The sequence below is a fragment of the Juglans microcarpa x Juglans regia genome, chromosome 3D, assembly GCF_004785595.1.
Source record: "Juglans microcarpa x Juglans regia isolate MS1-56 chromosome 3D, Jm3101_v1.0, whole genome shotgun sequence".
NCBI classification, from domain to species: domain Eukaryota; kingdom Viridiplantae; phylum Streptophyta; class Magnoliopsida; order Fagales; family Juglandaceae; genus Juglans; species Juglans microcarpa x Juglans regia.
In genome coordinates, this window is record NC_054598.1 from 11,798,254 (window position 1) to 11,817,507 (window position 19,254).

At 35.3% G+C, this 19,254-nt stretch overlaps 1 protein-coding gene across 1 annotated transcript; it reads right to left on the reverse strand.

Moving 5' to 3' along the window:
* Positions 1-16,693: 16,693 nt before the first annotated feature.
* On the reverse strand, positions 16,694-18,554 carry LOC121254702 (ribonuclease 3-like). The gene is made up of 3 exons (XM_041154836.1): positions 18,250-18,554; positions 18,001-18,156; positions 16,694-17,231 (listed from the first exon to the last, which is right to left on the reverse strand). The coding sequence occupies exons 1-3, from the start codon at positions 18,349-18,351 to the stop codon at positions 16,809-16,811; spliced, it is 681 nt and encodes a 226-aa protein (XP_041010770.1). The 5' UTR covers positions 18,352-18,554; the 3' UTR covers positions 16,694-16,808.
* Positions 18,555-19,254: the final 700 nt, after the last annotated feature.

Below are 19,254 nucleotides of genomic sequence, written 5' to 3' on the forward strand. Positions count from 1 at the left end.
CATTTTTTTCTTGGCACCGCTAGTCTTTGTACTCATAATTGGTGTTTAAGGGCGGCATGGTCTGTGACTTCTACACCCTTTTTCCTTGGTACCGCGAATCTTTGTACTCCTCATTGGTGTTTAAGGGCAGTGTAGTCCGATGACCTTCGCGCCCTTTCTTCTTGGCACTGCGAGTCTTTATATTCGTCATTGGTGTTTAAGGGTGACATGGTCCGATGACCTCCGCACCCTTTTTTGCTTGGCACTGCGAGTCTTTATACTCGTCATTGGTGTTTAAGGGCGTTATTTTTCCTTGGCACTGTGAGTCTTTGTACTCTTCATTGGTCTTTAAGAACTACATGGTCTAATGACCTCCACGCCCTTTGTACTTGTCATTGGTGTTTAAGGGCAGCATGGTCTGATGACCTCTGCTCCCTTTTTAATAATTCGAGAATGCATAAAATCAGAGAGATCGAAAGTTACATGTTGCTCATATATATAGGCGTGGAGAATATAGGATGAGTACCATAAACTGATTAACTTGTATTATACTCAGCCATTATAAGATTTATCCCTAATGTATCGGAATCACCTAATCGCACGTGGTCTATATCCATAACGTGAGATTTATCCCCACCTAATAGGTCGGTAACCATGTGTTCATTAACTCACACGACTCATTTGAGCCCTTTATGGGTGATGGGCCTTGGGCCCCTAGTTTGGGCCAAACGAATATTAACTCCTCCAATTATAAAATGATTGTGAAAGTTTGATATAAAACATGATATTATAAAACCATGTTTTAGTTTTTACGAACTTTATATTTTGTAGTAATTTATCTTTCTTGAGAACAATTACTTGTATATATAATATTTGAGTAATGTTAGGTATACTTATAATTTTACCTACAAAAAATTTACGAGACTTATTTTATTAGTCTATTTTGAAATTTAAATTTCATAATTTTCAATATATTAATAGCTGACACATAAAAAAGTAAATATTTTATAAATTTTTTTAAGTACATTTAGCATTTATCATCATGTTTTGTAACACCCTCTTCCCTAGGGTTAGAGATGTTACGTGTTTTTAAAAAAATATAATCCGAAAAGAGATTTCATAATTTTAATAAATCAACTAAATAAATAATTAAGGCCTGGAACTAAATTCAACTACTCCATCTAGGCCTGACCCGCCTACTCGCATTGATCATCATCCTCACCTAGGTGATTTAAAAACATGAACTAAAATTAAAATGAGTCAAAGACTCAGTAAGAAATCAATCACAACGTAAATGTAATAAATATAAGATTTTTCATAAAACATTTCATGTTAAAAACTTAAAATCGTGATTATTCATACTCATCATACTGGCCAACACACTTAATCCTGTATGATAGGTTGTACACCGGCCCCACATCCTGTAGCCATAAGGGGAACCACTAGTAGCTAACATATTATGGTGGATCAAGCTTAAGTCCGTGACTTGCATATCCATCCATAAAATCGCATTGATACCATACATGTAAATGACCATCGTATAAAACTTATCTTTATAGAAAATAATCAAATAAATATTATGTTTAATATAAAATCCATAAATGCTTAAATCTTAAATTATTTAAATACTAATAACATATTTTCACTTTCAAATTATACTTTAGCATAATACTTGGCCTATATTCAATTCTATTAAAATAAGTTGTGAAATCCTCAATTCTTGAAATAGGTTTACTTTCTTATAATTAACATAATTATTCAATTTTACAAGAAATTTAATAAATACTAATATCATATAATTATTTAAACAATAATATCATATCTAGTCTTTCAAATATAATCTAGTAAATACTTTATTTTTATCTAAATCTATAAAATAACAGTGGAAATATTTAGTTCATAAAATAAACTTAATAATATTTAATATTAAAATTCTTGTAAACTATTAAAAACTCTTAAATATTTTCTGTAAAATCGAGTTCCTGAAGTAACGTATTTATTCAATTAAAACTAAGCACAACTTAACATATTATAGTAATTTTCTGAAATATATAAAACCCAGCCTAACATAAAATTTAATACAAATATAAGATACAAGTCTAAATTAATATCCATTCAACACAAACTTTTACTCAAACATACATCCAATAAAATCAAACCCGCCCAAGACCAAAACATCTGCCATGGCTTACTTCCCAAGGGCAGTAACGTAATTAAACTTAAATTTCTATTCTTTGTAAACAATGGGGTTACGGGAGCTTTATAAGGTACCTTTATCTTGATTGCAACACACATGGGGAGAAAGAGTGTTGGGCGGCAGAGCTTACTGAGGGAGAAAGCCGTGACGGAGCTTAGGTGAGGCGATGGTAGCGAGTGTGACGGGAGAGAGAGAGAGAGAGAGAGAGAGAGAGAGAGAGAGAGAGAGAGAGAGAGAGAGAGAGAGAGAGAGAGAGAGAGAGAGAGAGAGAGAGAGAGAGAGAGAGAGAGAGAGAGAGAGAGAGAGTTCGGTGCCGTTAGCCTGACAACCACGACGGAAAAGGAGCACGCCGTGAGAGTAATGGTGCGCCGATGAGGAGGAATGGTTTGTCGGCTATTTCTGTGGCTCTCCAAAGGCGTCCAACTCCCCCATGGTGGTCAACGACAAAACACGAATGGAGAGAGAGAGAGAGAGAGAGAGAGAGAGAGAGAGAGTTATGTCCGATGGGGCAGCAACGAGGTGTGCCTAGTCTGGGCAGTGGAGTTACCATGGTGGTTACGATGTAGGTTAACGACATTTTTTGTGGAGGTTGGCTGGTTCACGGAAACCGTAGGCATGGTTGGTGTGTGTGTGTGGCGGTGGCTAGGCCTAGGTATGGTGTTCGTTGGCATCATCTCGGGGTGTTGGTGGAAGTTCTCCTGACGATTGTTGGTCCCTCACGGTGATGCATGTTATTCTAAGAGGTGTGATCACCAAACGTTGTATCCATTGGAATGATATCCTCTAACATGGTGATGGTTCCCATGAGGGGTGTTGTTTAAGGAAGTGTCAATGGACACAATCTTTTGATTTAGTCAAAAGGTTGTGTCACTTCTTAAGGTTGTGACCTTTGGGTTACCATTGGTTTACCAATGGTTGTGCCCTTTCACAATAGGATGTGTCACTCCTTAAGGTTGTGACCTTTGGGTTACCATTGGTTAACCAATGGATATGCCATTTGCCAACCGGTGCATGATGGCCTATAAATAGGGGTCATTGGTGCACAAATGAAGGCACTTAATTCCCTTTATTCATCACCAACTTGTGGAACAAATACCCTCACGGGAATGTCACCATATTCTCATAATTCCGCTTCCATTTGTTATTTATTTCTCTTTAGTGGTATCAAGAGCCTAGTCATGTCAGAGAGAATTTTATCGCGCATTGTGAAGACGATAAATAGGCAAGTGCTTGGTTTGGCAACCATACTTGCATATTTTAATCATCTTCGTTTGCTTGAAAATCTAAGAGTAACTTTTTTAGATCGCAGTGGGGGGTTTAGAGTACATTGGTAATCTTTAAAATCTTGTAAATTGTTATTATTTTGAAGAAAATTATTGGTATTATTTTGCACAAAGAAATAGTGAATTAAATAGCCCATTTGCACACACTATCACTGTTTCGGCCGGTCACCGAAGCCCCTCACCACCGCCGGACTTCGTGGACCTCGGGAGCACGTCGGAGTCTTCGTCGCCGGCCACCAACTGGTAGAACGGAAGTGAAGACACGAGCTTCACTATCTCTGGAACCCCCCAGCACAAGGTTGAAGACAACCCAGGATGAAACGATACCGTTTCATCCAACGGTCATCAAATTCATAATTTTGGGGGACTAAACGACAGTATCGTTCAGCCAAGGGAGGATAAAATGGGTAAAAACGACATTGTCGTTTTGCCCAATTTTGAAGAAAGATTTCTGGAGCCGAGCCACCAAGCCGAGCCAAGCCACCAAGCCGTTCTCTGAGCTGAGATTCAAGCCGATTCCTGAGCCGAGCCACGAACGGAGCTGTTGACCGAGCCGCCGACTTCTGGTTTTCTCCAGAACCCGGTTTGAACTGGCTGAACCGGTTTACTCGGTTTCCTGAACCGGTTCGTGGCAGATTTGCTCAATCGGGCCGTTCGAGATCATTTCAAACTCGATTTGGCTCGCTTAAAAGCCGTTGTACTCCAAATTTCAAGTCAAAACATTACAAAGCACCTGTTGGTCGAAATTATCGCCAGAAATTCTTTGAAAAAGGTGAAACATCAAGGAAAGGTCGTGGATATCCTCGATTGGGGCGTCAATTTCATTATTTTCCTTAGATAAAATATAATAGGAGAATTTCTAGGCTGTCACCTTGGATTAAATCCAAGGGTTATTATTACTATTAAGTTTGTAATAGTTTTAATTTTTCACAGTTGAACTATTGTATTTAAATAGTACACATTTATTATTTCTACATTCTTCTTGTTGATTAATTTTTTAAGGTTCATTATTTATAGCACCGAAGAAAAGTATTGATTCCTCGGGGATAGAAAAATTGAATGGAAGAAATTTCTGGGCCTGGAAAAGGCATATAACTTTTCTTCTAACCCATGAAAAGACCTTATATACATTAACAACACCAAAGCCGTGCGAAGAAATTGTAGAAAATGATGAAAGTGAAAGTAGGAGCAGCGTTTCAAATAAAGATAAATGGATAGAACACAATGCATGGACAAAAACTTTAATTTTGCATTGCATGAGTGATCACATCATTCCTCTATATGAAGACTATGAAACTGCTAAAGAAATTATGGATGCAGTTGAAGCAAAGTATGGTTTAAGGTCGGATACTTATATACAGTTATTATTGGATAAATATAACCGGACTTTTATGAAAGAGAATGATGATATTGGTAATCATGTACTTCAAATGGAGTTAATTGCAAAAGAATTACATGATGCCGGTCATCCTCTCAGTGATAAAATGCAAGTTACAACCATACTAAATAGTCTTCCTTCATCTTGGGATCACATTATTACTTCTTTAATGCACAGTGGAAATGAAGTAACAATGATATCGCTTCCAGTACTTTTAGTACTTGAAGGAGAAATGATGAAGAGAAGGAATAAAAATAGTGAATCATCCAATTTATTGATGGCTCAGGACAAGCGTTCTACACAGAACAAGATGAAACTAAAACAGTTTAAGAAAAATAAATGGTTAAAAAGGAAACAAAATAAACCATTTTCTGGAAACTGTTTTAAGTGTGGAAAGAAGGGGCATTACAAATCACAATGTCCTAATAAAGGAAAAGCACAAGAAAGTAAGGAAATTGTGATGACAGTCTCAGAAGTAATGCTAGTGGAACCAGCGTCAGATTCATGGTGGGTTGACTCTGCTACAACAAGACATATATGCAAGAATAAAGACATGTTTGTCAAACTTGAAGATAAACAAACAGGAGAGCACAGAGTGTATATGGGCAACAATACATACTGCGATGTCTTGGGGCAAGGTACATGTAAATTCAAAGTGAATGGTTCTGTTATTTTACTTAGTGATGTTTTATATGTACCTAGTATTCGTAGGAATTTAGTATCAGTGCCTGTACTAGATCAGAAAGGCTACACAATTGAGTTTAAGTCTGGAACTATTGTAATAAGTAAGGGCAATGTATCAGTGAAAGGCGTGAAAGATCACGATATGTATGTACTGAATGTTGATATTAATAAAATACATATTTCTGAGTATTTGAATGTGTCTACAGATTGTGCATATTTATGACATTTAAGATTAGGCCATATAAATAAAAATAAAATGATCAGAATGTGTAAAAGTGGATTAATACCACAAATAAACTCAAATAATTTTGATATATGTGAACCATGTATCCAAGGAAAAATGAGTAGTAAATCTTTTTCAAAAGGTTGGAAATCCACGGATTTACTAGAAATTATACATTCTGATGTTTGTGGACCTTTTAAAACAAAAACCCATAGAGGAATGGAGTACTTTATTACTTTCACTGATGATTATTTAAGATATGGGTATATCTACTTACTCAAGCATAAATCTGAAGCAATTGAGAAATTTAAAGAATTTAAATTAGAAGTAGAAACCTAGTTGGGTAGACCCATTAAAAGTTTGAATAATGATAGAGGGGGAGAATTTGAAGCTTTAGATAATTTCTGTAAATTGAATGGTATAAGACACATTTATACTATACCATATAAACCTTAACAGAATGGCATTGCAGAAATGAGAAATAGAACTCTATTGGATATAGTGCGATCGATGATGACATATGCTGAACTACCAATACATTTTTGGGGTGAAGCATTATCGACTGCTATATATATATATTGAATATAGTTGAAACTAAAGTAAAACCTCTTACACCTTACGAGTTATGGACGGGACATAAACCAGACTTAAGTAAGCTCAAAGTGTGGGGTTGTAAGGCACAAGTGTTTATCTCAAGGCCACTAAAGGATAAATTAAAAAGTAAAACCTGGGAATGCAAGTTTATTAGGTATGTAAAAAACGGAAGTGGCTACAGATTTTATCATTCTGAAAGAGGATTGATAGAAAGTAAAGATGCCATTTTCTTAGAAAATACGAACCTTATTACTCATGTTGATCAGATAGATTTATTAAATGATTTAGAGAATCAACAGATCTCCACAGAGTCTGACAATGAAAATTCTGATATTATTCAAATCCAGAATAATAAAAATAAAAGAAAGTCAGATGAAAATCAATTTTCAAGTATTGATGTTGGAGACAGTGGGAGTAAAAGATCCAGAAGACCATCAATATTATTTCAAGATCATTATGCACTAAATACCAATTTGGAAAATTTAGATAATGATCCTGAAAATTTTTCTGAGGCAGTCAATAGTATTGATTCAGATAAATGGTTTGAGGCCATGAAAGATGAAATAGAATCAATAAACAAAAACAATGTTTGGGAGTTAACAGATATTCCAAAAGTTGATGGTAGTTTGGAAATGTACAAAGCAAAGTTAGTGGCCAAGGGATATACTCAACAACCAGGTGTAGACTTTGTGGATACATATTCACCTGTAGCGAAGTTCACATCCGTAAGGATCATCATGTCCATTGTTGCTAGGATGAATTTGAAATTACATCAGTTAGATGTAAAAATAGCTTTTCTCAATAGTGAATTAAAAGAAAATATCTTTATGATTCAACTAGAAAGATTCCAAATTAAAGGACATGAAGAGAAAGTCTGCATGTTGAGGAAGTCACTGTATGGCTTAAGCAATCTTCAAGACAGTGGTACTTGAAATTTCACCAAGCCATTTTGAAAATGAGATATGAAATGAGTCCACTAGATCATTGTGTATACATATGGAAAATGATAATAAATTAACATTATTATCATTGTATGTTGATGATATATTACTGGCAGATAATTATCTAGATATGATGCATGAAACAAAAGAATTATTGAAATCTAAATTTAAAATGAAAGACATGGGTGAAGCCGCCTATGTTCTTGGTATAAGAATTTCTAGAGATAGAAATTCAAATCTATTGTATTTAGATCAAGAAAAATATCTAAAAAAAGTGCTTAAAAGATTTGGAATAGAAAACTGTAAATCTTTAAGTACACCTGTTTGCAAAGCCCATACTTTAAATAAAAGTATGTGCCCAAAAGATAAGGAGGAAATAAGTAAAATGCTTAAAGTTCCCTATGCTCAAGCTGTGGGAAGCCTCATGTATGCAATGACAATTATCAGACTAGATATTTGTCATGCAGTAGGATTGGTAAGTAGATTTCAATCCAATCCAGGTAAAGAAAATTGGCAAGCAGTGAAGCGTATATTAAGATATTTACAAGGTACCAAAAATTTGAAATTGTGCTTTGGAAACAATGATCTAGAATTAATCGGCTATAGTGATGTTGATTTTGAAAGTGATACAGATGATAGAAAATTTACAACTGGATATATATTTCTATTTGGTGGAACAACAGTTTCTTGATTAAGTAAGAAACAAGACTGTGTTGTTAAGTCTACAATGGAAGTAGAGTATATTGCTTGTAGTACTGCAGTAAGTAATGCGGTGTGGATAAAGTATTTTGTTGAAAACTTTAATTTGGGTACATCCACAGAACTAATCAATGTGTTTTGTGATAATCAGTTTGCCATTTCTTTGATAAAAAGTGGAACACAGAGTTCTAAGAGAAAACACATTGATGTGCATTATCACTATATTTTAGATATAGTGGAAATAAGTGAGGTCAAGGTTAATTTTATTTCCTCGACTGAAATGGTAGCAGATCCGATGACCAAAGGTTTATCTCTAGAGAAATTCAGAGAACATGTGACTAGAATGGGATTGGGAAAAACCTAGGTGAAGCAATCTCATAGTCGACATGCATAACTTAGCAAATTCTGGGGACGCCTAGAAAATTGGAGTTATGGTAATACCCAAATGAAAATTTCTGTCATTTGTAAAGTCACTGATAACGTGATTAAGAAAAACATCAGGAATGGCCTTAGGGTGAGTACTTGACGAAATTTCAGTGCATGATGATTAACCAAGTAAAAGGTTGATCATGGTAAAATCGTTGATAAGGTGATTAAGAAAAGACTCAGGTGAGTAAGTACTTAACGAAAATTCAGTGCCACTCACTAAAGTTTTAGTGAAGTGTGATTTGATTACCCAAATAAATGGTTAATCATTTGCAAAGTCGTTGATAAGGTGATTAAGAAAAACCTTAGGAATAGCCTCTAGAGGAAGTACTTAACGAAAATTTAGCGCAGGTCGATACATGTGTTATGTATTCGGCTGAAGCCGTCAATTGTGACAGGGGAATGAATAATTGATCCAATCACGAGATATGGATCAATTGATCCAGTCACGGAGAATTGATGCTGTTCACCAAATTTTTTCTTTTTAGTGAAATGAAGTCACCCTTAATATGTGATCAGTGGGAGCACATATGGTAAATGATGCGGTCAGATAAGGTAATGACAAAAAATGTGTGCACGTAGAGGCTTGTCATGCTCTGACGCCGATCTGCAAGAGTAGTAGATGAGAGTTGAGTAGTGGAAAACTTATATTGGTACCAAGGTAAAATACTCAACTGGATCATCACCGTTTTGTGTGATCAAGTGGGAGATGTTATTCTAAGGGATGTGATCACCAAACGGTGTACCTATTGAAATGATATCCTCTAACATGGTGATGGTTCCCATGAGGGGTGATGTTTAAGGAAGTGTCAATGGTCACAACCTTTTGATTTAGTCAAAAGGTTGTGTCACTTCTTAAGGTTGTGACCTTTGAGTTACCATTGGTTTACCAATGATTGTGCCATTTCACAATAGGATGTGTCACTCCTTAAGGTTGTGACCTTTGGGTTACCATTGGTTAACCAATGGATGTGCCCTTTGTCAACCGGTGCATGATGACTTATAAATAGGGGTCATTGGTGCACAAATGAAGGCACTCAATTCCCTTTGTTCATCACCAACTTGTGGAACAAATACCTTCACAGGAGTGTCACCATATTTTTATAATTCCGCTTCCATAAGTTATTTATTTCTCTTCAATGCAGCTTTTCGTGGTAGGAATGACTGCTCTATTTTGACGATAAAAACTAGAGACCTTAACCGAGGGGTTCACGGTGGTCTATAGGCAGACCTTGCAGCAGCGCGGGTCTTCACATCCGTGGGGAGAGGCTGGCATGATGCTTTGCAAGGACCACGGGCTGTCGTGGCCTTGGGTGGAGAAACCGTGCGTAATGAAGGCCTTGGGCAGTGGCTAGCGACGGTAACACTAAGTTGAAAGTGATCAACGTACATTGCATGATATATATATATATCTATATATAATATATATTATTAACTGTAGAAATTGTAATTAAGATAATTAGTTAATAGTAGATGAGTTAGTTAGCTAGTTAGTTATTTTTTGTATTTCTTACTTTCCCGCATCTGTTCAGAGTGCGTATAAAAACAAAGTCTCGTGTATTAAGTTTAATACAACAATACAATACCGAAACCTTTTTTCTCTATGTTCTTGAGTTTTTTCTTTTATCACGGTATTAGATTAACCTTTAAATGGTAGATTCTTCCTCTAATTCCACCACTGCTTCTCCCGCTCCCGCTATTCTCCACACAGAGGACATTTCCAATCCTTATTTTCTTCACCACGGTGATAATCCCGGTTCCATTCTCGTTAGACAGCCTCTCACAGGAGAAAATTATCATACCTGGAGTCGCTCAATGATGATGGCGTTAACAGCTAAGAACAAGGTTGGATTTGTCAATGGTACTATTTCTCCACCCTCTGATTCTGCTGATCCTTTATTTACTGCTTGGAATCGTTGCCATAACATGATTCTTTCTTGAATCTTGAACTCCATCTCCAAAGAAATTGCTTCTAGTGTAATCTATGCCAATTATGCGTTTGAGATGTGGTATGACTTGAAAGAACATTTCAGTAAACGTAATGGCCCACAGATTTTTCATTTACAACAAGCTATTTCTTCCCTATGTCAAGATAGCTTGTCTGTGAGTGTTTATTACACTCGTCCAAAGGCACTTTGGGATGAACTCCAGAACTAATATTGTCCATTTCCTAATTGTACTTGTGGTGCCTTAAGCACTTTGATTTCATATCAATAGCAGCAATGTGTCCTTCATTTCTTGATGGGATTAAATGAAAGTTTCTCACGTGTCCATGGCCAAATTCTATTGATTGATCCACTACCACCTATCAACAAAGTTTTTTCTCTCAGCTGCAAGAAGAAAGTCAAAGAACAATAGGATCTTCAAGTTTCTCTTCTGCTAGACCCACGACTCTCCTAGCAAAGGCTGATCCACCTCGTTTTACTAAGCCATATGTAAAGAAGAACAGGCATCTTTGTTCTCATTGTGGAATTCTTAGTCATGTTGTTGACAGATGCTATAAACTCCATGGCTATCCTCCTGGTTTTCGCACCAAACAGAAAGTTGTAGTTGCCAACCATGTCTTATCTTCCAATCTTGATCCGTACCGTATGAACCAATGCCTCAGCTGCCATTTACATCAGAACAATGTACTCAGCTCCTTGATCTTCTTAACTCAAAATCAAATTCTGATCACTTACTTCCACATCTCAAACTCCTCAAGTTGCTACTGTAATTTCTAATCCTTCTTCTTCTCAACATATGTCAGATAACATTTCTAATATTCTATTAGTTTCAGTTCAGTCTTTCAATTCTAGTTCCTGGATTCTTGATACCGGGGCTACAGATCATATTGTTTCATCCACTTCATATTTTACTTCCATGGTTACAATCACCAACACTTATGTTCATTTGCCACATGGCATGAATGTTTTGGTTTCACACAAGAGCACTATAAATCTCACTCAATCCCTTGGTCTTCGTGATGTCCTTTGTGTCCTAAGTTTCAACTTCAATCTTATTTCCGTGAGCAAGCAGCTCACTTCTACACTTTCTTGTATATTTTTTTTTCTCATCTAATTTCTGCTAAATCCAGGACCCCACTTGCTAGAAGACGATTGGCACAACTAAGAAACAAGATGGCCTCTACATCTTACAACAAATCATTGTAAGACCAGAATCTTTTCATAGAATTTCCTGTAATAAATTCCTCTCTTCATTTGCCTGTTATCAATAATAATGTTGAAAGCATTTTAGTTTAGGCCATCCTGCTTTCCAGAATTGAACTTTTTTACAGAATGTTCAAGTTGTACCAACTATCACTTCTCCATGTAATACAAATTATCCTTGCATTTTATCCATATATATATATATATATATATATATATATATATATGCAGTGGCTATGGCGGGATAGTTCACGGGGAGGCTGTGCATGCTAAAGGCTAACGTGTGGTAGTGGAGAGATTGTGACGTGGGGCTAGCTAAACTACCGTGAGTGACTGGCAGTCATGTCGGAAAGAGGAGTGAGACGTGCATGGGACTGTTGTCTGGAAGAGATGGAGAACATGGGAAGTTTAAATACATTTATAATAATAATAATAATAATAATAATAATAATAATAATAAAAAGATTAAAAACGAAGAGCTTATTAAAGACATAAAATTTGACAATAGTAATATATTAATAATAAAATATTTTTGATACCATCTTAAAATATAAATAAATAAATAAAATTTATTATGTGGTCTCATTTGGATTTCACATGATACAATCTCAATAAATAATAGCCTATCAACTAATTTGAAATGACCTATTAAAGATAATTTCGGCCCAATAAAATTATTTATACTAAGAGCTTAGAAAATATTGGGCCGGATTGTTTTTTTTTTTTTTTTTTTTTTTTTTTTTTTTTTTTTTTTAATCAAGCATATGATATATAAAAGAAAATTACAGAGTTTGAGGAGGGTCATTTCCACTATCAATATACAAAAATCAATTAGAAATATTATCTATAGGTATGCTGCCAAAAACAAGATTGGTAGCTGCCTACTGTGCAACAGAGTGTGCACATCGATTTTGAAATCGATAAATCTTGACAAATTTTCAGTTTTGATGAAGATTTGATAAGTGGTGGATGTCCTTAATAATAGTTGATATGTTTTAAAATATAGAGATGTCTTAACTTTCGATAGAAGAGATTATTGATTGAGAATCCCCTTCAATGATTACTAATCCTTGAGTTGATGCCATATTAACTGTTAGTCCCGCTGCTTTTATTTCTGCAATTAAAGAGGATTCCATATTGGGCCGGATTGTTATCTGTTTATAGGTGTAATAAAATTCATAAAGCATTAATGACATAAAGCAGCCTATCAACTAATTCTAAAAAAATAGACTTCTTCTGTTCAACAATTTTACATTATATATCTATTGACATGATTTTTTTTTTTTTTTTTTTGGTTTTCCGGAAAGTATATAATAAACAGCTTGATTAATCTGATTGAATCGGCCGACTGTGGGCCCAAATTATGTGCCACAATCAAAATCGCTAGACTTTGGTAGATTTGAAAATGAAAAAGAGCCACACATGTATATGATAGAGGGGGCCGGGTTGGTTGCAATCTACGTCCCATCATGTCCCCCGACTCATGCTGCATTTTGTGGTTCATTCATTTGAATGGACTTGAGCATCAATAAAAACTGTTTGACAAAAGGATACTTTCAATAATTTTGTTGGGATGCGACGATTTTCTTTGATTTGAATGAGTGGTGTTTATTAGGGTCACCGATTAGTCTTTTGAAGTTTTCTATCGATTAGTGCAATTTTGTTTTTCAAATATTTTTTAAAATAAAAAAAAAATCACAGACTTATTATTAAAAAATGTTTTCTTAATTATTAAGTAAATAAAAAATAAAAATAAAAAACAATTCGATACAAAAAGTCGGTAAATATTCTTAGTGGGAGTAGAGTTTTTCGATTTGAATAATACATTATTAATTTTTTTATGTAGACGTCGGAAGAGTTTATATTGTACTATTGATCACAATATACAATATTATTTCAACATTTTTAAATGTGAATGAAACTAAAATAAAATACAGTTTTCATTATATGCTTTAATAGAAAAATGCTACAAAAAAGTTTTACGCCACACATCTCCACCTAATCAATATGTAATTTGTTATTTTTATCATTCAATTTATTTAAACACACACATATTTAAGCATTAAGATAGATAGACAAAAATGATAAATCATATGTTGATTAGGTAGAAGTATGTGGTATAAGATTTTCAAGTAGAATATCTCTTTTTAATATACATATTCAATGATATCACGTTTTTTTTAATCTAAGTACATATTTACCAAATGCAACAAGTAATAAAATTATAAGATCCGGGAGAGAATTCGAAATTACGAAGAAAAAATGATTTTAAACTTTATACTGTAAAAAAAAGTGAAACCCACCTGAAAAAAATTCAACTTTTGATAATGTTTCATTTTTTTTTTCAAAAACTTGTACAAAATTTATACAATAGCCTCGTATAAATTTGTACCTATACCTATGATTGAGTAATGTTACATATATTTGTGGAGTGTGCAAGTGTCGTGTAGTCGATTTGAAAAAAAGTAAGATTCATTATTAAAAAATTAATTTTTTTTTTCATGTGGGTGGGTGACCCCGTATTTATTCATTTTTTTCAAAGTGATTACACAACGATTATACACTCACAATTGCAACTATCATTTCTCCCTATGATTAGTTAGGAATAGTTTCCACCAGAAGAGTTGATTATGATCCTTCTAGCTCATGCCAAAAATCAAACACATACATGACTTTTGGCTACATGAATTCCATTCAGAAATCATTCAACCAGACGATCGATCAATATATCTTTAATGGAAATTAGGGGTTTATGTTAACAATAAGATAGGGGTGGACTCTGCCTCCGACGGAGTCAGAGTGCCCATCTTCGACCTCCGACTTTGATTAGGGTTGGAGGTCAAAAGCTGTTCCAATTCCAATTGGAGTCAGAGTTTGAATTTGATTGGAGTTCGGAGCTTGGAGCTTCGATCGGAGTGAAGTGGGCTTCCCAGCTATAGGGCCCCAGTTGCCCTACTCAGATTGGACCTGGGTCATGGGCCCAATATCTAAGGCCCAATCTGAAATTCAACTTGGCCCATCCCTATTTAAAAATATTAAAAAAAATAATAATGTAAAAAAATAATTAAAAAGTTTTAAAATACTATAAAAAATAAGTTAAGAAGCTAAAATTTAAATACAATGACTAAATCAAACTACAAATCACAAACGATAAATTAAATTTAAAACTACAAATCGCAATAAATTTAAATTTATAGCACCAAAATAAATTCAAATATGAAATAACCACAATCCTCCACATCAGTTTTGACAGTCCATGCAAAGGGTTTTATTGATCAGATTCACTATCTTTTCTTTAGTTATTTAACTATAGACTTCTAAACCATCAGCGAAGTGATATATGACATAAAATAAGACATATTATGAACTCACCTTGATCCACCTCTAACTCTAATATTTTTGCTTGATGGTAATTATGGTATTGAGTTTATCACCAATAAATGGGTCGTCCCACGGTGCGTCCGTCTTAGTCATCTACAATTAGTCTGGGGTTCACAGCTAGACTTACAAAATTAGATAAAATATAAATTAAATAATGAAAACATTAAAATTATGTAAAAGATCATTTAAAATAAAATAAAAAATTACATGATTCAAGCCTATAGTTCTCAGCATTAATGATATCTACTCTAATGGGCATTGAACTTAACTAGTTCTGTGTGCAAACGAAGACCTCGACAGTGGTCCAAGACAATGAACTTCGATAATCATCTAAGACACGACCTCCAATGCTAAACGTCGACTCAGAGGCAACCATAGTGATAGGAATGACTAGTACATCCCTAGTTATTCGGAAAAGGACTGTAAATTTGCTAGAATACCTTCCACCAAGTTAATATGTGGAATGTATCACTATATGTCTCAATATTTTCCATAAAGTAATGCTCAACCTCAAACTTACATGATACCTCGATGCATGATTTTCCTTGATTCACGATTTTGATGATACCATCATAGCAGCAATTAATTTGATCTTTGTGTATATGTGTCATCCCAGGAAGATGTCGAGCCGGTGAGGCGTGAGGAGCTACCACTTTCGATTGAAGACTGACCATTGCTATTGTAATGGCTATATAAATAATCAATATCACATTTAAGCTATCTAATAAACTAATCAACATTCTCATCACCGAGAATGTCCATAATCCAATGTTCTACAATTGCCAACTTATATCGGAGGTCAAGGATTGCAGTCACAAATAATAATCTATTTATCTTCTCTACATTCCTCAATATTTATTATATTTATATTTCATTCTCATAACCATTGCATTCAATAAATTCACACTGTCTCTTGCAAATTTTGGACCTACGTTTAGTTACACTTACCTGACCAAAACGTCTCCTGTTGAGCGAAACGACATCGTTCCTCTTGAAGTGGAATGACATCATTTTGATCATGTTTTTTTTATAAAACAATTGGAGTTTGGAGTTGGACTCCGACTCTGAATTCCGCCAGCCTCGTCGGAAGTCGGAATCTCGGGAATTTTTCCTTCCCCTACAATAAGACCTGTTACTCAGAAGTTAGAGGCGAGAGACGACGTATTAATTCTTCGCATAATGGACAGCAAAGAATTAGCTAGGCCGGCCGTTGGATAGGAACCCAGTCCATAATGAAGACCTTGATGATCTACAGCTAGCATGTAACGTAACGCGCAGGCTATCCTTGAAAATCATTTACATGCAACCAAAGTTAGGTAGTCCCCGCGTGCATGCAGGTGCGGTCCCAGAGTTAAGCCAAGCAAAGCCAGAGGCCGCCTGAGCCCACGCGCGATACCGCATATAAGTGCGGATTAATTAAGCTCCGGCGCAACCCCCTCCGGGATTCATGATCAACACGTTTGTTGTTGCCTGTTGGGCGTACCCATGGCGCATCCAGAGCTCACACTTTCGTACTCCACTTTTTGTTTACAGTTTACCTACGTTAGGCTACGTACCATGGCCCCATGATCTTCTTGAAAACAAAAATGTACGTTGTTTTGATTTCTATTCCCACGATCAATGAGAAATAAGGCTTCCAAATTAATATCCAGCCTAACCATCGATCACTTTGTTACATATTTCGTATACGAACATCCGGATCTTAATCATTGAATGAAAATATACATGGAAAGTCCCATGAAAATTATGTTTTTGCGACTGAAAGTAAAGTGGTCATCATTTATTTGAAAAGAAGAACAGAAATGAAACCAAGTTAACGAGGTAAAAGACAGTACGTAATATCCTTCAGTACTACTCCTCAGCAAGTACAATCTCTAGAACTTGGCAAACTGGACATCAGAAGCACATCTGCGTTTTGGAAGCACCGGACACTCGATGATTTCAGACCCTGAAGTGTCCACACACAGGTAAACTTGGTAAAGTTGGCTATGGCCTGCTGAATCCTTGTTGCACTCAATACCAGGGGCGTGTCCAACGGCCTTTGTAATGGCTTCTTCAATGCTGTCTAAACTGTAAAATCCATCATCTGGTTCAATTTCAGCATTCTTAAGGATTTCTAGGAGGTTTACTTTCTCCTTCAGTTTGAGAGCTGCTTCGAAGTACTCTATCTGGTCGAGTTCAGACTCTGAACAGGTCCCATGTTTTTCCCATTCATGTGACCAGAACCTAAAGCCATTGCTACTCGGGCAGCTAAGTGATGGCCAATTCTTTTGCAAACTGCTCATGATTTCTGAGAGCTACAGCAGCCATTATGCGAAGAAAACGAACCAGACAAGAAAGTTGAACGTACGTTAGACAAATTAAGCAGCGCCATATAAACTTGAGCATGAGGATCATGTGCTGTAAGAGGCATGATAGGATTCAATTCCGGTTTATAACATTTTTTATGGTTACCCATGGGGTACTTGGTACAGAAACTATATATATATATATATATATATGTTTCATCCGTTTGGGTTCTTCAAATTGATTTATAAAAAACTGGAATGCGTGTTGGTATTAGCTATCATGTTCATATATATATGCCCTTTGGGCAGGGATTTTGCATTTTACTATTTTTTCCTGTCTTGTTTCGTATTGTCTTGCCCAGTACTACTTTCGTGGAGCATTGAGCAAGAAATATCAAATCTAGATTTTTTTAATCTCGGTTATCGATCAATGGAAACCTTGCTACACTTGCCCAAAAAAAAAAAAAAAAAAAAAAAAAAAAAGATGATTGGACAATCTCAAATGTTGGAGATTTGTTTGATTGAGACCTAGATCTGCATTTCTCAATTTTTGATGATCTAATTCCCTGGATGTGCGTGGTATTTAATGAAATTTGAGAGAACGCCTAAATAACAAGCTTTTAGCTACTTTTGTCTTTATGATACGTAACCCTAAAACCTATTATAATCTGCCTCGTATTGAACAGCTTTTTGTTGTATTTAATTATTTGATTCAATTTCAACTGTTTAATCATTTTTAACATGAGGCTTATAAACATATACATATATATGCAACTACCTGAGATTTATCAAAGACGCTGTCTGGATCGCAGTTGGACGGATATGAGCCATCCTTGTAGTTAGGCCAAAGTCCATGGATGCCGAAATCTGCCGTAGGCTTTCCTGTCTTAGGATAGCAACAACTTTGCTTTGTGTCGCAGTATGCTCCTGGCCACTGTAATGATGGTTGAAACGAAAGAGCAACTTAATCATCCGCAGAAATAACCTTAAAGTTTACATATTAAATTGGAAATAAGACGCAACTAACCTGTTGAACGAAGTAAAAGAAATCAAACTCCTGTGAAACACAAACAACTGAGAGATATTGTACTATCAAAAGATTGATCAAGATTGACCATTTGAGTTCCATATTGTCTCTAACTCGATCTTTTCTCTAGCTAGCTAGCTTTTCAACAACTTTGCGGGGTTTTCTTTTTCTGAGAGAAGAAAAAAAGAATAACGAAAAAGAGCTTTGCGAGATTGATCAGTTTGGATCGATCGAGTTTGCAAGAATGATAAATGTAATGGGGTTGGGTCGCTGAAGCTTTATATAAAGGCCAAGGGGGAAGGGTATATGCTTAAGGGTTTACAGATCTCCATTAATTTATTTCTTCGACCGTTTGCGTAGACATCGTCCCCACGTCTGTACTTGCTTAGCTTGCCTTTTTGAATTTCCTTTGATCTTATTTAAAAGCATTAATTGTTTTCCTTCATATTCAATGCATGCATAAATAAATTACAGGGACGATCGATGGGATCAGTATTAGTCCTTATTAGATCCAGGCAACCAAAAACTCGGTTGATCGATGGGATCAGTACTAGTCCTCATAAATAATTCTTTTTCGCTCACGAGAGTTGAGAAATATTCCTTGACGTTTTTCATTTCCTAGCTTCAACTCTTTTAAATTTCTTCTTTTCCCATTTTCATATAAGAACTTTTCAGTTCCACCCGCCATTGGCCTTTCCAATATTTAGGATTATGCATCCCTTTTAAGACCTTAATGATAAACAAAATGTACGTAGGTCGACAGAGAATATATATATATATATATATATATATATATATATCTCATTCTTTTATTAGTACTGATCAAAATTTATTACAATATTAAGCTAGTTATGATCCTTAATTTGAAAACGTTACGCGTACAGTTTTGAACAGTTGGTGTAATTATATAATAATAGTACTCTAGTTAGTAATTTAATTAGGATTTTCTTTGTTTTTTAAAGCTATATATGAAATTATATATTTCAGCTAGCTAATTAATTAAGT

Bases quoted from the DNA above. Each gene is read 5' to 3' on its own strand.
- LOC121254702 (XM_041154836.1), bottom strand. From the start codon at position 18,351: ATGGAACTCAAATGGTCAATCTTGATCAATCTTTTGATAGTACAATAT. The intron at 18,157-18,249 runs GTTAGTTGCGTC...CCATCATTACAG, and splicing joins TCTTTTACTTCGTTCAACAG to TGGCCAGGAGCATACTGCGA. The intron at 17,232-18,000 runs GTAGTTGCATAT...TGGCTGCTGTAG, and splicing joins GCGTCTTTGATAAATCTCAG to CTCTCAGAAATCATGAGCAG.